General features: G+C 41.6%; 1 protein-coding gene across 6 annotated transcripts in view; it reads right to left on the bottom strand.

The window, feature by feature from the left end:
- The window catches only part of GRIA3 (glutamate ionotropic receptor AMPA type subunit 3), a 149,528-nt gene extending 123,284 nt beyond the window's left edge, over window positions 1–26,244 (bottom strand). For 4 of the 6 annotated variants that reach the window (XR_007206709.1, XM_048318367.1, XM_048318368.1 and 1 more), the window contains exons 1-2: window positions 25,829–26,017; window positions 24,805–24,963 (exon numbers count right to left, since the gene is read on the bottom strand). Coding sequence is in view for 5 of the 6 variants with exons in the window: in XM_048318367.1 (XP_048174324.1) it covers window positions 24,805–24,963; window positions 25,829–25,919 (250 nt within the window). In the remaining variant the exon portion in view is untranslated. Of the gene's footprint in view, window positions 1–24,804; window positions 24,964–25,828 lie in introns of all 6 variants that reach the window. The other 2 variants (XM_048318370.1, XM_048318371.1) reach the window with 1 other exon arrangement.
- Between the last annotated feature and the right edge of the window lie 309 nt (window positions 26,245–26,553).

The raw sequence follows: 26,553 nt of genomic DNA, 5'->3' as shown, positions 1-26,553 counted from the left end.
CAGATGCCAAAACAGCAGCTGTGCAAGCAGCCTCCAGCTCTGGAGGGTTTCCAGCTGGCTCTATGTTTGCAGAGCATGGTGCTGACAGACAGCCAGTTTATCCAAAGCAACAGTCCCTCACACTTTCCTGGAGGCCCTGCAATGGTACTCCAGCAAGCACTGTCCCTGCAAGTACACCTTGGACTAGTGGACTGGATTTCACATTTCCGTATCTCCTCCCCTGTTCTACTCAAAGTTCATGGGGCTATGCAATTCTCACCCTTGTGTTCCACTGCTTTCAGCTTATTAGTCTTGAGAGGCTTCAGATCAGTTAATGCAGAAGCAGAAACAGGATGGCTGTGAAAACTGGCTTCAGCAGCCAGGGAAATTATTTGAAGATGCTCCTTAGAGGTCCAATAAAGCACCCATCAGTATCACTGGAGAAGTTCACATGGAATTCAGTGAAACCTGGACTAGAACTGAGAGACCTATTCACACTGAAAGTGCAAACTACAAAAATGCCACATCAACATCCCAAATGCCCTTACAAAGGCATCCTCCCATCTATTTTTGTTCTCATTCTTGTTCCTCTATCTGCCTTAGTCCTAAGAGTTCTTCCTGCTACCAGCCTCCTGGACTTTCACGATCACATCTGACAGTAATTCACAGACCAGCACCCTCAGCTAAGCCAGTGCCTTATTTACAGGGAACAAAAAGAATATTATTCTTTATAAATTATGCATAATCACTATTTATCAAGCTGGGTTGATTGGCACATAACAAAAGACTCGACTGGTGAACAGCTGAATAATGTGGAAGCCAAAATTGATGGAAATGGTACAGCAAAAGCCTGATTGTGAAAGAAAAGTGACATTGCTACATGTTAATTCTTAACTGATTGCTGCCCTTTCAGAGGGGGAACGGGAGGCCAAGAGTGACAGACCTAGTTTGAAATTATTTGTTAATCTCAGAGGGTTTGGACACATTGTCATAGCTTTATATACTGGTTCAAAGTCTGCTCCCAGCCACTTGCATAGTGAAATGTTAACATGGTGCACATGCATTTTTTGTGCTCCATTCATAAACAGAGAACAATCTCATTAATCATCAGCAACAGCATGAGACTGTGGTCTGCAGGGATATGAGTGATGCTGATAGAGAAGTGGGACTCTTCCCACATCCTCACTTGACAGAGAAGAGCTAAATGCCTCATACCAAAGCCAGACCAGCAGCCCTTTGGTTCTAGGATCAAGAGATCCTAGAAGCCCTCATCAGAACCCTGGCGTGTCATGAGACAGTGGCAGTGTGGGGCAGCACTTGCCTTTCTCTAGAACACACACACCTGAAGAACCACAGCTTAGTTAACCTCGCTCTACATGCATAGAAGGTTTTACTTAATGTCCTACATCCCAAAGCTGTGTGCACAACTTTAAGAACATGCTTTGGTGTTCTGATGGACGAAGATTGAAGCATGTGCTCAAGACACTGAATCAGAGCTGAGGGTCAAATTACCATGGTGCTCACTCTGGTGGGAGGTTCTCCTTCCATGAGGCATTACAGTCTAGCTGTATTAGGGGTTGTCAGATGATTTAGTCTGATTTACACCATTACACTTCCACACTTCCTTGGTGTCTTCTCTACTGACACTTACTAAAATCTCTCCTAGCAGTAAAACACCTGCAAATCCATGACTTCAAAGTACAGCCCTTCTTTTCCCTGCTCTCTCTCTCTCTCTCTCTTTTACTAGGAGAGTTAAAAGAAAATGAGAAGACTCCTGTAACTTCCATTCCTATGAGTTAGAAACTCTTTTATTGACAAACATCATCCAGGCCAGAGAATCCTCCTATGATCTTACCATATTTGTGGTCTTATCAGCATGAATATAAATGGATGTAGAACCACAGATATTTAAAAAAAAAATCTGGATTACATTATTGCCATTACAGCTCCTCCCTATTGGAAACATGGTTAGCAAATACTAGGTTTGTTCTGAAAATATTCTGACACTTTATTAGAAGTATTAAGAAAATTCTTCTCTCTGGCTTTTTACAAGAATCACTAAATCTGCTAACAACTTGCTTATATACACCAATAAATTTCAAGCATCCTGCAAAACTACTGAGTAAACTTAGAAGGGAGAGGAAAAATGAAGCAGGGGGAAATCCAAAACAACAATGTTGCTGCAACACTATCCAAGCCTTTTCTGGTTTTGGGAAAGAAACCACTAATCTTTATGGCAAAAAGTAGGTATGAATTGCTAAAGAGCAATGCACTGTGGATCCTTCCCTCAGTAAGACACTTTAACTCTCAATCAGTCTTTGACATACCACTAAGAATTATCCCATTTAAGGGATATTTTCTCAGCCAAGGAACAAGTAGATGAGTCTCACCACTGTCTGAAACACAAACCTGCAACACCCAAATCAGTACAGAGTTGGGAAAAACAGTCTCAAAAGTGCAGTGTGTATCTTTAGGACAATAGTTCTGATATTTAATCTACTAAACAGCTAAACTGCAGCACTTTGGATGACAGACAGCAATACATTTCTCTGCCTTAAGGCAATTTCCCACAGGGCTGTGGGAAATTCCCTCAAGCTCTGCAGTGAGCTGCAAGATGAGCTCTTTTCAGAAGACCATCATCACCCTGAAGGCCTGTCCCCACTGCTGCTTATCCCTTGTTTGCAGCACCACCTGTTCTGGGAGGTCAACCACAGAACAAAAGTGTTTTAAGGATAGGAAGAATCTTAGTGAGAGATGAAACTGGAGAGAGTCACTGCCCATGGATGACACGACCAGGCTCAGGAGGCAGGGCAGCCCTTATTCATAGCAGGCACAGACACAATGATGGGAGGAACCATTTCATGAACTCAATGAACTCGATTAATTTTTCAGCTGCCTTTCAAAAAAGCTTTTAAAAAGTCAGCTTGCTATGTACAACAGAATAGGAACTGATATGTGACTACAGGTAGAGATTTTAAATAATGTCGTACTTTAATTTAAATGTACCCATGTCCTACCAAATAAAAACTTATTAAATTTTTGCTTTACTAATTTCCTATAAAGTAACTCACAATATCTTCCAGGTTTTACAGATTAATGATTCTGAATTTTAACTTGAAAATTGCACTGCCAATTTCAGAGTAAATTTAAAATATTTTTCTCTTGTTAGAACCTGTGTAATAGTCAAGAGAAGCCTTCACATCATTCAGCAAAAAGCAGCTCATCACAAAGTTAGGTTCCAAACCAGAAAACCTCTCTTTCTCTGCATCACACACAAATGCATCTCAGGTAATTCTATACTGCCCAAGCAGCAGACAACAGAAAGGGCTATGTTAATGTGCCCTTGTATTTGATTAAACTGGTAAACTGTAGGAGCTGATGTTGGGCTACTGCTACTGAATTTTCCTAGTCTGATTCTCAAACCAACTCTCTGACAGAGTCAAGCTTTTTAAAACGTCCCATCAACAGACTATTTTTGGACTACTTGAAAATTTTGTAGGCCTTGAATAGATTTATTTGTTGAACTCAGGCAGTAAAGCTTTTCAGATAGATTAATGGACTAAGTGAAGTGTCTCTCCAGACTATACTAGGAGGTTTAAGAGACCTCATTTTCTAAGAAATGTCATCTACAGGCAGAGACAACTTCTTTGTACTGTGATTTTCTCCATGTATTTTCCATTTGCACGAGCCAGTCCAAGCCCTCCTTCCCACTGGCAATGTTATCAGTGAGACAATACCTTTCTATAACAAAAATAGCACAGAAACTTGCATAAGAAAAATGAATTTGATAACAATAGAATGACTTTCTCATAATAATTTAATAAGTTGAAGACATGAAGATTTAAATCCTCCAGAAGAGCTGCATAAAAGGGATTGATGAATTCATCAGCTATTCCAAGCTTCCCAAAGAAGCCCAGATAATATTTCTTACCTCCTGTTCTACAGATACCACCTATAAAAGAAAAGCAGGCATTCAAGTCCCTCTATTATACTATTCTTTGCCTCTGGGGCTAAACTCACTGTTGAATCTGCTGTAAATAAATGTGACACACTTAAAAATATTCTGATTTTAATCTTTCTCATTAGAATAATACACTTGTAACGCCCTTTCTGGTTAGGAGCATGGTTCTGAACCCTGAAGTTACTGTATGGACATATAGCAAGCTAGTGACCTTTATAGTTTTCCATTAAGCCAAGAAAAGTCTGCAAAAACATGCCAGAAATGCAAACACAGGCAATCACTAGTTTTAATTAAGCACTGCCAGTATATTCCAGTATTTCAAAAAGTCCTGAGACCTACAGAAACCATATCAAACAAACCAAATTATGAACCCCATGGACTGAAAAATCATGGACTGCTCAAGATTTTTTATGGATCTAGCAGTATACTTTTACATACAGTTCTGTCTCTTTTCTTGTTATTGTATAAATAAAAAGAAGACAAAGTGATGGGACTAACAAACACAGGAATGTAATCCTATAACAAGTCAGCAATTGCTGCCACTTAAAAAAATGAGAGAAAAAAGAAAAGAAGAAATGTTTTTTCCCCTCTGGTTGACTGTCATGTTGGTGCTATGAGTACGGACAGCAGGAAATAATTTTACACATAGTATATAGAATTCATAAATTAACCCTGTCTCTTTAAGTACAGAACCTCTGGGATTTTATTGTTTTAATCTATGTTTGATAGTAATATATCATTCCATCAAAATTACTGGGTTATACAAGGATTCACTGGTAGCCAGCTGATAGGAGCCTCCCTTTCACTCCAGAGGAATAAAAAAAAAAACTACACTGACTCTTTCCTCTTACTTTGTAGAGGGACAATAGGAACAGAGAGATTGACAGTAACAAGAAAATTCAGTAGCCATGAATATATGGCTAAACATTAGTTCCAAAACAAGCAAGTATGATTTAATTTCTGTTCTTTAGAAAAAGAACTTCCCCTTCCATAAAATCTACCTATGATACAGCAATTGAAAGTCTTTCTAAACAGCACCAGCAAACACACAAAGGTTGCTCCCTAGAAGTGAGTATTTTCAAGCCATTTCACATCTTACAAAGAAGTGCAATTTAACTCTTGGCTCCAGATCCTTTTCCAAATTGCAGCTTCCCTCCACTTACTTCGTCATATTCTTCCTCTCTCCCAGCACCCAAACCCGTTCTTGAATAAAACATATCCTGCTATCACACAATTAACGTGAAGAAAAACATAAGATGGAGAGTATTGCTGCAAATAAAGAAAACCATGGAAATGCCACAATAAAAATATTTTCTTTTACCAAAAGGATGGTTCAAACAAATGTAAATAAATTCAGTATCTAGTATTTTCATGACTTCACCTAAGCAGAATAAATGTGCTGGGTCAAGCCAATAAGTGAAACTAATCATGCTCTACAGAGCTGTAGCCTTCTGACAAGCCACATTCTGAAGTCTCTTTCTAAAACTGTTGAATCTACAGAGTCCACTCAAACTTCCCAAATGAGGGAGAGAATCCAAAGCACAGTCAGCTAATTTGAGCCAACAATGTGGGAAATGCAGGATAATTAAATTCTTCTCCTAAAAGATTTATTTCTGAATATCAGTTTTGGGAGACCAGGGGGGAGCAAATGAGAAATTAATCTCACTCTGGAAAACTTAACACATCTTTGTGAGACTCTCCTCAGGAATGGAGCAATAATATGGTGCTGCTTATTAAGAAACAGTACTGATCACAGTAGTATTACACAAATACGTTGCTGTACACATAATTTTAAAATTTGTGTCCTTGATATAAGCAGATATTGTCCGCACAAGCAGAAGATGTACATTTAGTCCATGGCGCAGTTACAGTGAAAAAGAATAAAACCAAGTTTCAATCAAAAGAAAAATACAAATAATACCCAAGAGTTCTTAAAAATAAGAACTGTCAAACACAAGGGGAAGGGTTCCTCCTCTAAAACAGCATAATGAGAGTTTTTGTGTTTAAAAACGTAATTGCTGCCCAAGATTAGAAAAAGCTACCTGAATGGATGAGTCTGGAAGGATGGCTCAGGCGAAGCACTTGGGCTTGTGATTAACCAGATCTGAAAAATAACCAGTTATTTAAGCTAAGCAAGCCTACACATTCTCATTCTCCTGAAAGACAACACAACTCACCCAACTGACATCTAACAGAGATTACAGATTGCCTCTTGCAATGGATATTGCTGCTCATAAAGAACAAAAGCTGGGGCCTGAATTAGAATATCCACACAGCATTTTATACAGCTGAGCAGACTGTTGAAAGGCAAGTTTGGACATTAGGGTGTCCAGTTTCAGCACCCAAGTTCTCCAACAAGGTGTTAATGCCCCTATGGACAAGAGCACAGAACAATGAAGAATATTAAATAAGGTGTTTTAGCTACAAGCGCTACACAAGCAACCCTCAAATGACATTATCACCCTTTCTTATTTCTTCCTCTGCCATTCTTTTCTCAAGAACCCAGATAACCATCACAGGTAATCTTTATTACCACAATTGATCTGGTATCTTTAAAAGACAAGCAGGACAGAAGCAGTCATATTGCAGCTCCACAGAAGAACGAGACAATTCTGCTTAGGGAAGGACACCTTTCCTTAGGATTCACAGGAAATTTTCCTCTTTACGCTAAAGTGAACTGTAGAAACCGTTTTCCATAATTAAAAAAAGAAAAAGAAAAAAAAGACAGATTCATCACTGTACATTTCTTCACCCTCAAGATGTCCTTTCTGCTGAGGAAGCCAGATAGGCTAAGGTATCTAGCAAAAATACCTGCTTATCACGTCCCAAGTTGGCTTTCGTGAGTAACTTGACACTGCAGCTGAATAGTCAAACTCACATCCGTGCTTTAATTAGAGGTAAGGGGAGCACCTACTGTTTGCATTTACAGTCTGTCTGGTTTGTGAGCAGCAGGAGCAAGCTCAGCCATCACAACTGCTCAGCTTGTGCTGCTCTGATGCATCGTTTCAGCAGGGGAACAATTAAGCAGACCCATTCACAGCTGAAGAGACCACTAAATTTTACCAAGTGCAGTCACTAGTGTTTTATCCTTGCTGCTGTATCTTGTCAGCCACTGCACCACGCAAATTATCAACAGAATCCATCTCTCTCTGCTGACAGCATGGGCGTGGGGGTGTCTATTCTCCCATGAACACATAGGATATTTATTCCGCTAACTCATCCACTTATATAGAGATTGAGCATATCCCATCTCATAAGAGGAGATTAAATTTTTGGAGAAAGAATTTAAGAATAAAACATCATCAATTAAAGTGGTGGTATTAGAACAGCTTCATTGCAGAGACCGAGAGAAAGGAAAAGCTAGCAGAAGGAAGCAGACAGATAAAAAGTGGCTTGCTAGGATCTGAAAAACCAATGACAAGAGACACTCAAATGAAGCTTTTTCTTGGTTACAAATCTTATAGGTTAAGAAAAACATCTCAGACTATAGAGGAAAAGAAAGAAAAAACAAGAGAAAAAATTATTTTCCTATTCAGGAAATTGAAAGTTCATGCTGTAAAAAACCTGGAATTATGGTAAAAAGTATTCTACTTGAAAGCTATCACAAGTAATGCAAGCTGAGGAAGAATATGCCCCTTTGGCAACTGAAAACACACAAATTCATAGCAAATCTGTAAATATTTTTTATACACTGTACTGCCAAAAAGAACTGCTAAATATCATTTTAAGAACCATAGTGACATAGATCTGCTTCCATGAGGCCATGGTAAGTCAATCTACTCCAGCTAGAGTGATCTGGGCTTAGGTATTTAATGAAACTTTACATGCAATTATTTAATAAATTAGCTATAATTGCAAACACATTTGAAAACACACCCTAGCATTCTACAGTTACTTCTGTCACCACTGTGTACTACTGAAGTTATGTTCAGTGTACCAATTAGTACAGGTAAATATAGGGAAAGTCTGCTCTCAGGACAGCTGCTGGAGGCAGTGGTGTTATTTCAAATATAAACAAGTAAGCATGAGTAAAACTAAAATAAAAATGCTCCGAGAACTTTAATCTATTTTCAATCACTCATGACTACAGAGCAAGACAATGGAAATTTCAAGCACAGTACTTAAAAATCTACCTAATCTTTATTTAATGATCATACTTTTCAAAATATGAATCCTTCAAATATACAGCAATGTATCAATGAAAGAACACATTCTCTAAAATGTGAGAGGGGCTTTTATTTCAACTTTTGGGGTTCTAACTCATTTGACTTTGAAGAACAGATTGTTCCACAGCCAAAAGGCCATCTGCTGACCTTGTCTCCAGTGAATCCCACGGCAAAAGACATTGTGATGGAACAAGCCAGGCAACTGAGATACACACCATTAAGTAAACGACAGAATGAAGAATAGAAAACTTTTGAGGGTAACTGTAGACAAACACAATCACTGCATTAGCGCATTTTTTTTTAAAATAAGAAAATGAGAAAGATGAAGGTATTTGCTCTGAAGCCAGAAGATTACTACTGTATGCACTGTAAACAAGGCTTGTCTCAAGGTTTTCTTTGATTTTAAAACAAAACTGTAGTAATAGAGCACACTTAAATAGTATCTTTTCTGTTGGGGTCCCTCCCCCGCCGTGTAGCCCTGGGAGAGGGGCCCTGAGGGCACAGACACGGGGTTTCCTGCCCCTGCTCAGCCTCGTTCCCATTGGTTGGTTTGTGTTCCCTGCGCGGGCAGAAGGACCCTTGGTCCTGTGACTGGAACAGTTCCTGGGCAGAGCTCCGGCCATGCGGCTGGAGAAATAAACATCTCTGAAACAGCTATCAAGAATCTGTCTGTCCATATATATTTCCTTTCCACGGGACTCCTGGTTTGATATATGCGTGTTGCAGGATCCCCACTGCAACAAATGGTGGAGATTTGTGAGCAGAACGATCCCCGATCCCTAAGCGACTGATTTGTGTGAGTAAACCCTGGAAACTTTGGATTCCTCTTCTTGGTTTTGCTTTGCTATTCCATATCTAAACTATGGAGGAACCGTGGGAAGACTCTTGGCTCTCAGAGCCGCATATGGACATTTATCTTAAACTTAAAATGATTCTTGAACAACGATTTGTAAATTTTAGCTTGATTCAAGCTCAAAAAGAACTGAAACACTTCCTGGCATGGTTGTTTAAGAACTTTTTCTATGTTTCTTGGGATTTAATTCTTACCAAGGGCTTTTGGAAAACCGTTTGGACACAGTTAATACTGGAGTCAAAATATATGCCGATGGAAGAATATTTTCGTGAATATTATTTAGTTATCGAGACTGTTGAGCAATGTCAGCTGTGTCCTGGTGAAGGGAAGCGTGGCGCAGGGACCGTGCGGCCCAGGCCACGTGCACCGAGCGCTCTGAGAGCAGCAGCGAGGCAGTTCCCGCGTGCGGGCGGAGCCACGCGAGCCGCAGTGTCGGTGGCGGAGCGAGGCGCGGCGGGACCCGGCGGTGCCTGCCCGGTCCTGTGCAGTGCGTGGTGGAGCGAGCCCCGTGAACGCCCGACTGAGAGGGGCGGCGCGCGGGCAGCGGCTGGTGGCGATGGCGATGGAACGGAGCCGCGCCCAGCCGAGACGCGCGCTGGAGCGGGGCGCGGGGGAGTCGTCGCTCGGGGGCCCAGCCGAGACGTGGGTGCAGCGCCCGGCAGCGGCAGCGAAGCTGCGACCAGAGGAGGCGACGCACGGAGAACTGAGCGGCGTGGCCCGGCCCGGCCTGCACAGCCCCGAACGCGACCCCGGGAAGAGCCCGCAGGCACCAGCAGCCCCGACAATTCCAACACGGGAGCGACCGAAGGAGAGAGCAAAGACGCAGCGAGACAGAAAACAGCAGCCACTCGGAAAAAGAAAAAAATCATAGTAACTAAGATCTTAGGGATAGTAAAATGGTATAATGTTAAGCAAAATTATGGTTTTATAACAAGGTGTGACAACCAGCAAGACATATTCGTGCATAGAACTGCTATTAAAAAGAATAACCCTGAAAAATGCATCCCAAGCTTGGGAGATGGAGAGGTGGTGGAATTTAATATTGTACTAGGGAGAAAGGGGTTACAAGCATCGCAGGTCACTGGGCCTGATGGTGTTCCTGTAAAAGGCAGTATATATGCAAAAAATCGTAGTCATGTTAGACAGTATCTCCATTGTAAGTCCCCCCTACAGTTTCCCTTTCCTAATCCCACCTTTCCCTTTTACCCTATGTCCTATTACCCCCAGTGTATTCCCAATCCGTTTTTTCATCCATGGTTTCCCTCACAAAACCATGCTTTTGCCAATTGTTTCCCCAAAAATCCCTTTCCAATGCCGAGTGGGGGATGAAAAGGGGGAGGGAAGAAGTTAAACCCTCTCCTGCCTCAGTTTCCCCACAAAGCATGCTCAGAGAGTCCTGTCTCCCTTCTGTCAGCCCTAAGATGTTCCAGAGAATCTGTTTGGACATTTAAAGACTCAGGAGGGTGGTTTGTTTTGTCTTGAAACTGTTCTTGTTATGTTTATCCAGTTGTTTTCATTCTCCTTTTATTAAAATAAAACGGGTGAGGTGTTGGGGTCCCTCCCCTGCCTGTAGCCCTGGGAGAGGGGCCCTGAGGGCACAGACACGGGGTTTCCTGCCCCTGCTCAGCCTCGTTCCCATTGGTTGGTTTGTGTTCCCTGCGCGGGCAGAAGGACCCTTGGTCCTGTGACTGGAACAGTTCCTGGGCAGAGCTCCGGCCATGCGGCTGGAGAAATAAACATCTCTGAAACAGCTATCAAGAATCTGTCTGTCCATATATATTTCCTTTCCACGGGACTCCTGGTTTGATATATGCGTGTTGCAGGATCCCCACTGCAACACTTTTCTATCTGCAACCTCCAAGAAGTCCTTTTACTCTTTTAGTAAAACAAAATGTTCTTCACCTCCACACCAGAAGATTGTTTAAACCAGTTAGTACTCATTGGAGTTTTGTTGTGTTACCTCATTTCAACATAAACTTGTTAACTGGTTGTTTCTAACAAAGGTACTTAAATATTTTCAGAGTCTGATGCTCCATTCTGTATTCCTTCAAGTAACTTTTAATACTTTTAAATTAGGGTAAGAAAAGTCAACACAGACACTGCCTGCAAGGACATATAATTCAGTGTACCATTTCATAACCCAGCTGTCAACAGAGACAACATTTTTATAATCCATGTATTGTATGCGTGCCAGTATGAGATGAATAGTCCTGTAACTATAATCAATACCGTTCATTCAAACAACTGGCAGCAGCATTTCAGACAACTGGCAATTTCATCAGTTTCACTGGGCTGCCCAAAAATAAACAGCTTGAGAAGGATGAATGATCTCTGTGGTTATCTATAAATAATACTAATCTCAGTCATTTGTTTCAGACTGGCAACAGCATCATCACTAGGAGCTGCAGAAGTCTCGTATCAGTGCAGAAGGCATGGCAGCCTTCAAGAAACTAAAGAAATGCTGATGAATTTTACTGTTGGGTTTTCATTCACACAGTTACTGTATTTACATACAGGCTCCACTGAAAGCTCCAGGATCCCTCCAGTGCTTCAGCAGTTCCAGCTTTGCCGGAAACTCACATGATCTCAAGGACTGGTAAACATCTCAAAAGTCAAACTGGATTCACAGAAAGCTCCAGTGATCTGAGCAAACCCAGCCTGGGTAGTGACTTACACTAACGTCACTTAAAAGGAAACGTGAGCAAGGGGTTTTTAACTACTTCAGTGTGAAACTTGCCCGCTCTCAAAAGAGTTTTTGAGAGCAAAACAAACCAAACAGCTCCATGCAAGTGCGACTAACGCCAAGGCTGATGGGTGCGAGGTGAACTCAGGCAGACGGGGAACAGAAGGTGCCATTCACAGGCCTATTCATTGTCTCTGGGAACTGAAATAGCTCTCTCTTTTTTTAAATTATGCTCTATCTGCTCCTATCTATCAAAGCAAAGCAAGAACAGAGAACAGAGAAAAAGGAATAAAGACAACTGATTAAAGGGAAAAACCACATCCCTGCAGAGTACAGATCCCAAAGAAAGCTTCCAAAGCCCTGAAGTGAAAATGATCCAGTTGCTGTGGTTGTAGTGACTCTCTCCCTGGCGCTGTGACTGTCTCTTCTGGGGCTGTGGGCAAGCGCTGCAACACCACTGCTGCCTAGCATGTGACCCTGTGCATCGCTGGGTCACCAGCCCTGGGCTGAGGCACGTATCCTGCAGGAAAATCTCCTAACCACCAGGAATTCTTACTAGGCTTTCTACCCCATTTCACTGTTAAGAATTACAAGATGCCCGGTGTGTGCTCTAGTGAAAACAGCGGAAAGATCAGCTCTCCCAAGGACCTAGAGGTTGGCACTCCTTGGCTTCCAGGCAGGATTTGTGGTGCCATGAGCCACCACTGCAGAGAGCTCAATATACCACTGGACTGCAGCAATCCTTTTCTGCAGATATCATGAACAGGAGCCAAGGCCATCACCTCAGCTCCTTCACACAGTGTGTAATGCTCCAAAGGAACTCCATCAGGTGAGCTCTGCAGCCCTCTGAATGCAGTCTGAGAGGGAAGCAACAGCACATCTGTGCGCACCCAGGTAAACAAACCGCTTCTGCACCAAGCTTCAAAAGTCACATTGTTCCATCTACACTCACAATCACTTTTCAGTCTTAAAGCCTGTTGCTTAGAAAATTTATATTCTGGCAATCAAAATAATCTTCATCTTGTAGCATTATCCAATTTACAAGCTTATTGCTGGTTTAATGACAATGAGCACACCCAGCCACACTAAGCCAGCATTGCAGTGGGATGTTTCCAGCATAACCACGAAAAGCAAAAAGATTAATGGCACCAACTTCTCTGGAAAGAGAACATTCACTTACCAGTGGACAAACAGGGGAACCTCAAAACCCAGTTAGTGCCTCTACACCTCCGAGAAATAAGGCAGGCTGTTGCTGTTTTAAAATGAAAGCCTTGATTTTACTGTTAAAGTAAAATTTTCTGCAGGACATTCATGAAGAAAAGCCAGCTTTTAAGAATGGGTGAATTTATCAAGCTGCAGATCTTTATTGCTTTGATCATCAATATTCTAAAGTTACTACTTTTTATTCTATATTGCCAAAAAATCTCTACACACTTTAACTGTAATCATCACAGCACAACATGATACACTTCTTCCGGAGATTTAAAGTTGGACTCAGTCACAAAAACACATCTGAACTAGGTAGGAGGATGGCTAAACTGGTAAAATAGTCTCTCAGTTTCAGGTAAATGATTAAGTGGCAGCATTCACTGTTATTAACCTGAAGTTCATAATGAGAGCTTAAATGAACAGTTCTAAGTGGACATAGGCCTTTGTAAGGGAGCTGCACTCCTGCAGTTGGCACTAATTGACCCTTTTGCTGGCAGGCTCAGTGGAAAAGGCAGGCAGCAGCAGGAACTGCAGGCCCTTCTCTGTCATGCAGAACAAAGTCACAGTCCTGATTATCCAGGAGGTTTGATCTTAATGCTCTACACTTCTACAGCTTCTTTCATCCAGGAAAGAGGCAGACAGGATAGCAGGGGATACTGTCAAACTGCTTTTGCCCTTCTCATACCCATTTTGCAGAACGTCTCCTGCCTTTGGAGTTTTCAGATACTTTTTGCAAGTGTACTGCACACACATTCAGTTACAGAGCTGAATTTCTGAGAAACTGAAATTATTCATATCTCATACATAGCTTCACCCAGGCTTCTGAAAACACAATTAATTTTGATTTTAATCTCCTTATAAAGAATGTTGCTATAAACTGAAATCAACCCAGCATATACAAGAAGTATGCTGGGCTGGTATAATCAGTTTTAGAAACAACATACTAGAAAGTAGAATTTTGTCCAGCAAGATGCCATTTTAAAATTCATGTGGAGATCCTGACTAAGGCAGACTATCCCAGAGCAGCAGATTCTGGAATCAATTAACAAAACAATTCTTATTAACACAGAGAATCTCCAGACAGCACCAAGGAAGCACAGAATCTTTGCAGAAAAGCCCGCAAGGAAAATAAACTTTAATATCAAATTGTATCCTCCAGCACATGCAGAGATTGCCTCAAATCTCAAATGCATCTTATGTGAAACAGGGGCTAGCACTGCAAAACACAGTAAGAATTTAAGACAGGAAGTGCAGATAATTTATCTAAATAAAGCTTCCAGGAGAATAACTGATTTATGTTGATGCTGATCCAAGATGGAACCTGACCAGGATGCAGGAGTTAGCAGCATCACTACCCACAATAGGTTCTGAAAAACAACAGGGTGTTTTTACAGGTGAAAACAAATTAAAATATTAGCTTTATGCTTCTGTCAAAAGACCCTGTTCCACCAGAGATCTGTTCTTGAATTATCTCTAGAACGACTCAGAAAAAGGTGCCGTGTTTTTCAGTCAAGACTATTACTATTCATGCAAGCACCTAAGAGACACAATGAGTTAAATTTCACAGAAGAGTCTACAGTCTTTAATGTCACACAGCCTCTATTCATAAAAGAATTGCAAAGTACATAAACTGATGCAGAGAAAAGTAGTGAAAGCTTCAGAGCTACAAAAAATATATGTAGTGGGGAAAGGGGAAAAAAAAAGAAATCTGAAAGTAGACATGGTATAAGTGACTTCTGCTAAAAGCAGGGTCAGCACTTTTCGCTGGAGACTATTTGATTTACACTATTTTGTTTCAATTGAAAAACAAAATCTTTCCTTGGCAGATTCTGCTCTACACAGTCTATTACAGATACTTCTGAGATACCCAGCATCATTTATAAAGGGACACTTATTACTGCTGAACGTGATCATTTTGCTAAATTTCCCAAAGTTCCAGAAGGAAATACATGCAATGCAACACAGGGGTGTATTCAGTTAGTTGCTGAAGTCAAGAGTCTGCACAGTCCTGGAGGAAAGGTGCACTACTGATTAAGATGTTCAGTCTTCTCTGAAGAAACCATTGGCTGTCCTGGACCCACATTCCCTACTTAGAGCCAGGAACACCCCAGGGGGGACCACTCTGCTTTTGGCCTTTATTGACTTCACAGAGCTATTCCAAATCTACCCTGCTGTAAATCACATAACAGGAAGACCCCATTATATATCTTGACTGCTCCTATTTATTCTAAGAATGGGATACAGAGGCTTTTTTTTTCTTTTTTTGAGGGTAGAACAATGAAGCACTAAAACATTAGGTCCCAGTGGTGATTGCTGATATGCATAACTAAGTATCACCACTTGCAACTTCTTTTTGAGTGATACAGAACAAAGTAACTGTCAGCAAAGCACATCTGATGCGTATGAACACACATCTCTGAAACAGGACACTGCAGTTGTAGAAACCTTCACGACATTTACTACCCTCTGCATGTAGTAAAGCTACACTGATCCATGCTTTAAAGCAGCTTCTGCACCTGGAGTGCCAAACTGGAGTAGTGGAAAACTTCAGGAGGGTTAACTGGTCACATTTTAATCAATTTTGGGCTTTTCGTACTGCCTCTCCAGGTAATAAAGTAAATTGCCTGTAGATGGTGTGGAAAGACATGCTATACATACTTTGACTGAGAAAAGTCATCTATCCATAAAATCCATCACAAGCAGTTTGAACTATATACCCAGAAAAAAAGCAGACAGCTTCTTCCAAATCACACACAATTTTATATTTGCATCCGTCATCTATATGTCATTATAAAAGCCGGACAGAACAGGTGCTTTTACACCAAAAAAAGGCAGATGCCTGCAGAAACATCTTGCTAACTTGGATAAGCTTCACCAAATTGTTTCAACCAGGAAAAAAAATGCACAAAACAGAAATCATCACTTCCAAAACAAAACATTTGGCTTCAACTGAAGCCGGGTAATTTTTTTTTAAATCTGAAACTATTTAAAAAAGCTTTTATTTTTAATTCTCTTATTTTCTGGTTGATACCAATTTAAATCTTTAAAACCTTTTTGGAATTACATCTGAAATGAAAGATTAGCAAGTCACATAGCTTCCATCACTTCCCACCATGATATTCTGGGATATACAATTAGTTTCTGGGATGCATAGAACAGTGGGATAATGGTTCTACAGAGGAACTAGGTCTGAGCTGGCCAAGGCATTCAATATAAATATATAAAAAACTATCATTAGTCATGAGAATCACTCTGCTGACATGGTTGAAATAGGAAAGAAATAGGATTAGCTGGCACAGTATGATCATGTACCTTTTTTCTCTTTAGCACTATTTTCTATTCATCAAGAAGTCATAAGCAAATAGGCACAAAAGCAATGTTTTAAAAAAGAAATTCAGAGTTGGATAGTAGGTATTGTGCAGAATGTTTGCTCATTCAGCATTTCCTTATGTCCAAGTGCTTTTCACATATTCCACAACAGTAGTGAAGCCACTCTGGAGATGCTACTTGACCACTGCACAAACACTTCAGAGAAAGATGGGTGAGTACATTAAACTTGCTAGACAATTTAGAATCCCCTGAACAGTTTTGATTCAATGCAAGGTTAAACTTGGGGTCAGTCCTTTGCAAATCAATAGACACTAATTAGTTCTCATCTAACTGCTGGGAAAAAAAGAATGCATGTGAACTTGAGTTTTCTGACCAGCAGACTTCATTGAATTCAAACCTGGTGACACAAGTGGTAAAGTCTAAGAAGACAAAACCTCTGTAGCTGGTAAAAATCAGTGTCTCACCATGTTCTCCTGCAGGAAGACTACAAAAAGTTCATCACGTGAAAAAATTTACCCATTACTATTTCTCCCCAAGCCATCTTCCCCCTGCAGCTCCCTCGCAGAAGAAAAACACAAATGACAACGACAACCACCAAAAAGTTTCAGGTAATTTAGCATGAACAGCAGGGTACATAGACAAATCAAGATGTGTGTCATGATGGAGCAACCCTGTGATCCACAAGACTTGATCATGTTCACTAAGCAGGCTGCAGCACTTATCTTGGACTAAGATCTCTGAAATGGAAATGAGACAAAGAAATCACGGGAGGCAGCAACCCCTGAAATGCACTACTGCACATCTCTTGGAAAAGCTGGCAGCTGTGAGATACTGATTACAGCACATTTTACACACCTCACTGGGAGAAATCAACAGACAGCAGCACTCCTAGTAAAGACAGGTCTTTCTGCCATCACTCAAATAAACAGTCTGAGTGTGGGGTCAGGTAGGCAAGAATTGGGCAGATGCTGTGCTGCAGCAGGATGGACCATACCTATTATAAAAACCCAAAGGGCATAGGAGACAAAAAAATTTCCAATATTAGATTTCTTTTCTCTCCAACAGCTTTGCTTACTTCAGGTAAAGACCTGAAAATTCCTCCTTTGCCAAGTGATAGACTGGCTTGCTGTACCGCTGCGACACGTTCTCCCAGGTCCATCAGTGGCAGCGAACATCTTACAGCAAGGACAGCAAATTTGTAATTGCCAATTTCAATTCATCTTTCAATAGGATCAAAAGTAGGCTGAATTTTGGTGGGGATTTTTTTCTTTTTTTTTTCTTTTTCTTTTTTTTTTCATTTTGTTGGTTGTTTTTTGGTTTTGGGTTTGGTTTTTTTTAGGAAGTGGAAAAAGTGATCAATGAATCGAAGATGATGCTGTTAGCCTAAGCTCTCCAAGTTTTTTACTGAGAACAGCCTTGCAGTACCTGTGAGATAGAGGTAAATTTTACTGTCCTTGTATAAGAGATAGCAAAACTGTGCTACCAAAAGGACAAATCAACTTACTCTAAATCATGCTATGAGCCACCAGAGGATTCCACCATTTCCCAAGCTCAGTCTCTTTACCAGACAGGCCAGGCCCAAATGCTTGTTTGCATGTGACAAAACTACCCATGGTGAAGTCAGCAAGCACCATTACACACATCAGCCCAGGAGAAAGACATGTGAAAATAATGAAGTATACACAAAATGAAGTTGAGTATGCACAAACTATACACCATCAGAGACTAGCTACCTCTTACGTAGATAACCACATATAATTTTAAAGACAGTCCCTTTACTAAAAGACTCTCTAGCCAGTGAAGTCCCCATGCAGCCCTGCATCTTTTTTTAAATTCTTGACCAGAATTTCAAACATTACATTTGAATAAACTCTAGCACATAGCAGCCCAACACAAGGGCAGGACCAAGCATCCACAGCCAATCACTTAAGTTAAAAGTGGTCTGAAAACAAACATGTAAGTTGCACTTGAAACAAACCAAGCAAATAAACTTTCAGTGTATCTGAAACATCCAAACAGTCTGGCAAAATAATTACATACAAGTGACCAGATAGGTTGCTCCATTCCAGCAGAAGAGTGCTCACCTGGGCTATTATCCATTCCTGGAGAGCAATTCACCCTTTCTACAAGTGCCTGGGCAAGTTATCCACAGCACTGTGTCTCTGCAGATTGATCCTCACTCATAAGGGCTTCTGTGCCTCCTGTGTAGTGTTTGTGTAGGGATTGCATATTGCCACTTGCTATTTTAAAAACAGTTAAGATGATAAAACAGATCCAGCGCCTCAGACACAATGGCAAGGATATGCAGGAATGACTGCTCAGTGGATTCACTGATGTAACTCGTTCCTACGTTCACTCTTTCTCTTTACACAGAAACCCTATCACCTGTTTCTCTCTTGCTCTGTGCATATACAATAGTTTCACCACTAATAGTTACATCTTTGTAAGATCAACTGAAAGGGCACTCACTGCCTTTGAATACTTCACACATTTCTGTGCACCAATAAATGAACTATATTCTGTATGTGGTGATATAGAAATATCTCCAAACTTCCCAGTAGAGTCAGGCTAGAGTGTGTACTGTGAGGCTGTGTGGTAGTTATTAGTGTCCAGCTGCAATGATTACAATCAGCAGAACAGAGTGTCTACTCTGGAGCCTCCATCAGATGGATGACTGCACATGAAAACTCAAAAATTACTTCAAATTTGAAGTTTCAAAGGCATCTGATATTCTGAAGATCAACAATAATATAAAGTGAGTGATACAACAGAGTGAAGCCTCTGGCTCTGACAGGAAATATAACGCATACATATTTAGAACGAAAGAATCGCCGTGGATGAAATTTGGAAATTGCTTCACTGCAGTGATCATCACAGTTTCACAAGAAGAGGTTTAATCTAGATCAATAATTTCTAAATTTTTGTTTTTACATCACCACATTGTTCCAGTGGAAATAAATGCCTTCATATAGCAAACCTCCTGACAATAGGTACAGAGTTTTTAGGCTGCCTTATGAGCTTCCCTAGAAAGGGAGTCATGGCCTTCCAGTGATCTCTGCTCTCCAGAAGCACAGAAGATACTGCTCTCAGTACTGCTCAGGCTGTAACTTAAATGCCCAATACCAATTCGTGTAACACCTTTCTCACAATAAATGAACACAGGTTTTCATTTATATAGGTTGGCTTGGTTTGAAATGAACTTTGAAACCAAACTGTTGCTGCTTTAAAAATAACATATTCTAAAACATTTTAAGGATGCCGAACTAAATCCAAATTAGCATTCTAAAATTGGTGATGACAAAATATGTACTTTAAGTGGAAAATGTTAAATTGATGGTTTGTGACAATAAACACTGAAAATACATCAGCTCTCTCATTTCACACCTTCTTGCATAACAGTCCTACACTGGCAGTAGGATGGCCTCCCACCTCCCAGACACTGAACACAGTGAACCCAGAGGAAAGAAACCTGCTGTTTTCGGCAGCTCTTGGACAAGCTCCCGAACCAGCCTTCAACAAAACTATGGGGCTTTTTTGTTGTTGTTAAAAGCTTCTGTCACAGGCTAGTTTCCCACCATGGCATCTCCATTTCCTCCCAGAGATAAACTACCTCTGTTACACATTTCATGGGAAGGTGTAGTTAATCAGCAGCTCTCCAACCCATCCTAATAGCCCCATAGGTCCTCCAGGCCCACTGCTATATAGGAAAAGTGAACAATTTCATGTCTGCATCTGCACAAAATCTTTCCAAAACTAAACAAGTAAATGGCACTCTCTACCATGCTTTACTCTTTATTCATTCAGTGAACTCAGAGTTTCTCAAAAAAGTGTCCATCCACGCAAGATATTTTTTCCATCTCTACTGTGTGAGCTAAAAGGAACCCTAACATCTAAACAGTACATCAGTGTTATGTATGCAGCAGAGGAGAGAAAGGAGAGTAAGCTTATTTTAAAATTAATTTAAGAAATAATAAAACATAGTTTGAAAGTGGTATGGTTCCTTCTGCTAACACTGAGATTACATTGAGTTTAATGACAAATCATCTGCTCTACCATGAAGTGGAAACAAACTTTAGTTGGAACACACCTTTCACATTTCAACCTAGACCAAATAATGCAAAAGCTTTGACCCCTAAACTGAAGCCAGCTGCTTTTCTTGGTCATACAGCAGTAACACATGATACTTGAGCACATTCTGCAGCATAAAAGGCATTTTCAGTGGTCTGTAATGAATAGAGTTGTGCAGAAAGCACATTTCCAGGTGTTTTACCACAGAACACTGGAGGAACCAAAGCGTATTCCACATTGGGAGAGTTTAGTCATCTCCCCTGTGCTTTCTGCTCCCACAAAACCACCAGTACATGGTCCAAAGTTGGCAAGACTTTCAGTAACACATGCTTATGCTTTTGGCAGAAGGCAGCTGACCACTTGCAGCATCAATGTCCTTTGCCAGCTGGCCAAAGAGTGCACAGATGCAAGGGAAGCAAATTATCTGCCCACTGGCAAAAAGAAATGCTGAACAGCACCTAAAGAAAATGCGCGCGTGTGCACGTGTGCACGAGTGCGAGTGAGGGGGTGTGTGAGCATACACACCCCCACACCTGTGCCTCAGGAAAGGGAGTAACACAGTTCAACTGGAAAAACTGTCTGCTACTAGTCCTGAGGTATCATTTTCTGCAACAATGAACAGGCACTTTTTCCATTAAAATCTCCCAAGCTGAATGTTTAAGATTAAACACAAGGACTGCAAGGATGCTAAAGTAAATTTTTATAAGTAAATCTGAAATCAGACCCCTTCAAGAAAGTGCCCATACAACCACTTACAGGATTTTAGCAGCCGAAGGTTAGCACGTCTGCATCTTCCCTCTTTTTTTTTTTGTCTCTTGAAAAATGAGTGCTCATGAAAAAAAAAAACCCACTACCCATCAATATTTGGTAAAATAAAAAAAGCCTTCTGGATTCAAAAGACACATAAGAAAAAAACTCAGAAAAATTAATGGGACAAGAATTTGCAGCTCATAGATTAGGTTTAACGGAGAGATGGAATCTGTCTGTAGATTAATTAGATTCTACAATCACAACCCCTTTTCATCTACATACATCCCACCACTATCATTACATGATCAACAGATTTTAATGAAAACTATGCTTTTCATTAAAAAATGCTTTCATTTGAGAAATTTAAGGGAGACTATACATAAGGTTTAGTTTACTTTTCTAAATATTTCTTGAAAATTGTACATAAGGCAAGGGCATATTTGTTGGCTGTAAAGGTGTACAACAGCAATTTTTTGCAATGACAGTGCAGAGAGGGAATATGAGATCTGTGTGCTAATGAGCTGACACTGCAGAGGCTGGAGCAGTGTTAGTATAGTGCACTACAAGTGCAGAGCAGAACGACAGACGTGGGTTATTTCTAGGGAATGTGATCTACAGAACTATACACACAATTCAACATTAACACTAACATCTTTCATCAGAGATGATGGGAAATGCATGGAACATATTGCTTCAGTGAAAAAATTATATATTTGGGTTGTTACATTCATATTATTCTGAAAAAGCTAGCTCACTCCCTAAATGAGCATTTTTAAAGAAAATATAATATGATTTTGATTTTATACATTCATAGGTCATGTTAGTTTGCTTTCTGTTTCTACTGATAGCAAAAAGCTGCATATTTTAAGAGACATAATAATTTCCCTAGAGCCAACAGATAAACTTCAATTCACCTTTAAATACACTGGAATTTTCATCTGTGTTTGCATTTGTTCTCTGTTAAGATATCATACAGCTAAATAAATAAGTGGGCAGATAAATACAGAGTGGATAAATACGGTATGAATATGTGTAAATTAAATATACAGAGAGAGGCTTGGTGCTAGCAGTGAAGCAGGGAATACATGTACATAAATCAGTTTATGCATCATTTAACTGAAAAAGGAATGAGAGGGAGGGGCTTAGGGCAGGAATTTTCTTTTGCTTCTAAACAAGTTTGTTCCCATGCTGGGATATTGCCAAATCTGCCGTACCAGAGGTGGGCTATTTTTCTCAGGCTCATGAGAATACTTCAGAAGAGGTTTTTTTCTCCTCTGGAATGCACCAGATTGCATCAAGCGGGATGTGGTGCTGTACAGTAAGAACGTAAGCCTTTCTGAGCATAGGCCCCCTCAATCCCTGCACACACAAACACTTACTACAGTCGCTATCACACAAATCAATGCAAAGGAGAATGAAAAGTATTATTTTATGGATACTGACTAGTACAGGCACTAGGCTCAGGCTACACATGCTCTTTTCTTCAATTTCCCCTCAGCTCCTGTACCTATCCCACCACAAAGTCAGCCCCAGCCTTCCTCCCCAGTGAAGGCAGGCAGAGTCACTGCAGGTTTCTCTCCTTTGGAACCCTGCCAATTGCAAATATTGATCAAATGGCTGAGTGACAGCACTGGAGACTTGCTTATCTCCAAGTGAGGTAAAAATGTTGTGGAAAGAATTCCTTCATGGATATAGCACCACACTGAAATTATTTGCCACTCCACTAGGAAGAGAGGATGTGGTTAAAGGCTGGAATTTTGGTATGGTAGTGTGAGGAGCTATTAATTCATCCTAATGCATTGATACACATAAGTGTTCGGCTTTCAAAGATAATTGGCACCAGATTCAAAAGAACAACTGTTCTAATGGGTTTTTTTATATTTTGAGCTACTGAAGCCTATGACTGGTGACTTGGACTCACCATATTCTTTTCTTATCAACAGTACTATAAGATGGTTGACACAGTATAGACAAGGTCACCTTTTCATTTTCTTTCGTCTGTTTCTTTTTTCACATCTTCTGCTTTTAAATAGGTTACTGTAGGTACATACTCTTTGGTCTACAGTTTCTCCAGATATTTAAGTTTTCCCAATTTTACTATATTGGTAATACGGGTGTTGGAACATGCAGCCCTATATTACAGAAAACCATCTCACTTTACTAAAATTGCCACAGCTTTTAATAAGCATTGACAAAAGTCATTAGATGTCAGAAGATGAATAGCACACTGACTAAATATACTGACTGCCCCTAAACAAGTCTGTGGGTCATTTGACTTGGTGGGAGATGTGCTGGTAACAACTTTTAAAAAACAATTAATAATTAATCACCCAAGCAGTTCAATGTATTTAGTTTAAATCCATATAATTGATATTTAGGAAGCTGTGTTTGAGATACAGCCTCTTGAAGGGATTACACTGATTAAGGATTAATAGTCTGATGTTGGTTGTAAGAGCTGTTGAGGCTGGATAGGATTAACAACATAAGATGCAAAGTAGAAACACGCTTTTATCTACCATTTTTTTCCACTTTACCAAATATTTTTATTGTATATTACATAATTAACCCCCCTGCAAAAGTTTTAAAGGTCCTACTTCAAAGCCCTTTGGAACGTGTAACACTGCACTACCAAGAAGCAGTCACATGGGGGATATGTTAGAATATCAATCCAAAATTTGTCCAAATATTTCCTTATTGTATATTTTTTAACCATGAACTTTCTCAGAATACACAGTGGGACAGGAATGTAAGAACTATCCTATCTCCTGCAAATAAAAAAATAAATAAGTTATTCAAAACACAGAACTCTTTTAAAGCAAACAATACTAGTTTTCTGTACTCCAGTACTTCATTATTTTAGTACAATGCTTCCTCTTTGATCATTTTATACTGTGAGTATAAACCTGCAAACTGAGAGGAAACCTGTTCATAATACAAAGCTGGTACATTGCATTCAGTGGTCCTTTAGATCATGTACAGACATATATCTCCACATTGCAAAGTGCATCAGCTACCTTGGAAGAGGACTCCTTTCATTTTCAAAGGTTTACAATAAAACTTGTGTAGGACCGAATTTGGATACATCAGTAAAACAAATATCCAGGAACTACTACTGGTAAAGGAATGCTTTTTAAAATGCAGAACACGCACAAGTCTTTCTGAAAGAGATTTTGCGTTTTAACACCACATTAGCAATATTCAAAGTCCTATTTTGCATCTTCTGTTAATAAAAGCTCAAATTACACGTGTGCACTGCTTGTGCAGAGCTATTTCTTGTAATGTGATGCCAAACATTCTGATTCCATTTTCTCTCCCCTCAGCAATAACGGTATGTGTCAGTTTACAGTCTCCCCAGCTTTTCACAGGACTCTCACTCTAAGAAAACAACTCAGTATTTCAAGGCAGATGAGGCAAGCAAGCCCCTCTAGCCTTCTCCCCTCAAGGTCACTTCTAAACAGTTGTTTCAGGTTTTTCCCTACATAGTATTATTTGAAATTATGCCTTTTCACATGGCTAGGTTGTAGCCTCAACAGAAAAGGGATCTTACTTCAGCAGCAATTCACTGATTGCAGCTACACAGCACTGCTGTATCAACAACATGGTTGTTTTCCTGAAAAACAAAACTAAGGGGATGAAGTGGGAGAGAACTTTTCCTGAGTTCCATATAATACTGCAAACCTATTAAACTGCCAGTCACTTCACACATTTGTTGCACTACGACCAAGAACTCTAGCTACCAGGAAGGAACTGAATGCAAGGATAGATAACAAATAAATATATTTTTTAAAACCAGGTATTTACTTACAAGCATTTGTCACTGAAAAACTGTTGGAAGAGTCCAAGTGATCTACGTGATAGTTCAAATGGAAGGGCTTTTCTGTTGTATTTTGGTTTGTGTTGTATAACTGCACAGCAAATCGAAATGCACTGTGCTCCTGAACAGTGTTCCTCATGAAAAGTCCACCTAGGACAGGGAAAAAAAAAAAAAAAAAAAAAAAGGAAAAAAGGGAAAGGTATTTCAGACTTAATTCTGAGGAGAAACAATGGCAATAAGTTACATTTGCATGCTGCACACTGCAGGAGAGAATGAACAGGAGCAGGCTGAACCTGAGCACGTAACTCTGACAGAGCACCTACATGAAATACATATTCCAAGTCCAAAGTTAGGCTTTTAAAGCCACACACCACATGCAGGTGCCCCCTGAGCAATGAGAGTCGCTTGGAGCTGCAGGTGCACCTTGAAAACCAGGCCACTTTACACGGATGCCCACACAGATTTAAAAGTCTAACTTGGGGAACCGTGACTCCTAAATCCTGTCCAGACTACCGAAATATCGCCACTGTAGTTATGTGCGGGGACACGGCGGCGTCCGGCGCGGCAAACGTGCGGTTTCACGGTCTGGTGGAGCGATAGCGCGGCCGAGGGAAAGGATGCTCCGAGGGACGGCAGGGAACAGCCCCCGCTTCACTCGCTGCCCTGAACCTCACGGCTCGCTCGGCCCCGGCTTTCGGGCACGTCGCTACAGATTCACGCCGCGACTCTCTCACATTATGTGCTCCACAGGATGCACTGCTCCAGGGCACGGTTCCGCAGAGCGCGGACCCGATCCCCGCCGCTCGAAGCGGTGCGGGCAGCCAGGCGCCGCTCGCAGCCGCCCGCCGGCGCAGCGCGGGCACCGCCGCTGCCTCTCGCCTCCAACAAGGGGAAGGAAGCAGAGCAGGGCTGGCTCCTTCCCCGCGGCGCCCGGGCTCGCCCCCTGCTCCCCTCCATACAACTTCCCCCCGCTGGCGGGGGAGGCGCGGGTCGCGGTGCCGCGGCGGGCGCTTACCTATACTGATGGTGTTGGGGAACCCCGCCAGAGCCTCCCCCAGCAGCCCCGCCAGCAGCAGCAGGAGGGTCTGGGGCGCGCTCTGCCCCATTCTCTTCAGCCCCTGCGGTTCAGCCCCTAAACCGAAACTGGCGGCACAGGCATGGGCGCAACTGGAGACTCGGAGCGGTGTCAACGGTGGTGGCGATGCTGGCGGAGGTGGTGGGGAGGATGGTCTCCCTCCTTTCTTCCTTTTTTTTTTTTTTTCCTTTCCTTCCCCAAATCCCTCTGCTCTCGTCTTCACCCCAGCCTGGCAGGGCTCATTGGCTGCGAGATTGCCTTTCTCCCCCGTCTCCAGCAGCCCCCCCCAGCGCAGGGACTTCCCCCAAAGATGGTGGGTAGCGGAGCCGCCGAGGCTGCTCCGCCCGGGCCGGGAGGGGGTTATCGATCAAACTTGGCGTGAGACGGGCTGGCAGCCGCTCCGCTCCGCTCGGCCCGCCCGCTCAGCCCCGGCGGCTCCGGCCGCGGCTCAGTGCTCGGGGCTGCGGTCGACGGGAGCGCACCGGCCTCACGTGGGGCGGCCCCCGGGCTGCAGCTGCCCCTTTAAAGCTGCATCGGCTCGGTGTGTGTGTGTGCGCGTGTGTGTGTGTGAGAGTGCGGTGCGTGCGCCTGTGGGCGGGCGGGGGAGGGAGCGGGGAAAGAAAGGAGGGGCGGGGAGCCGAGCCGAGCCGGGGCCGGCAGAGGAG

Source organism: Corvus hawaiiensis, chromosome 14, assembly GCF_020740725.1.
Source record: "Corvus hawaiiensis isolate bCorHaw1 chromosome 14, bCorHaw1.pri.cur, whole genome shotgun sequence".
NCBI classification, from domain to species: domain Eukaryota; kingdom Metazoa; phylum Chordata; class Aves; order Passeriformes; family Corvidae; genus Corvus; species Corvus hawaiiensis.
The sequence above is the reverse complement of the archived record's forward strand: the minus strand, read 5'-3'. Positions and strand labels throughout refer to the sequence as shown.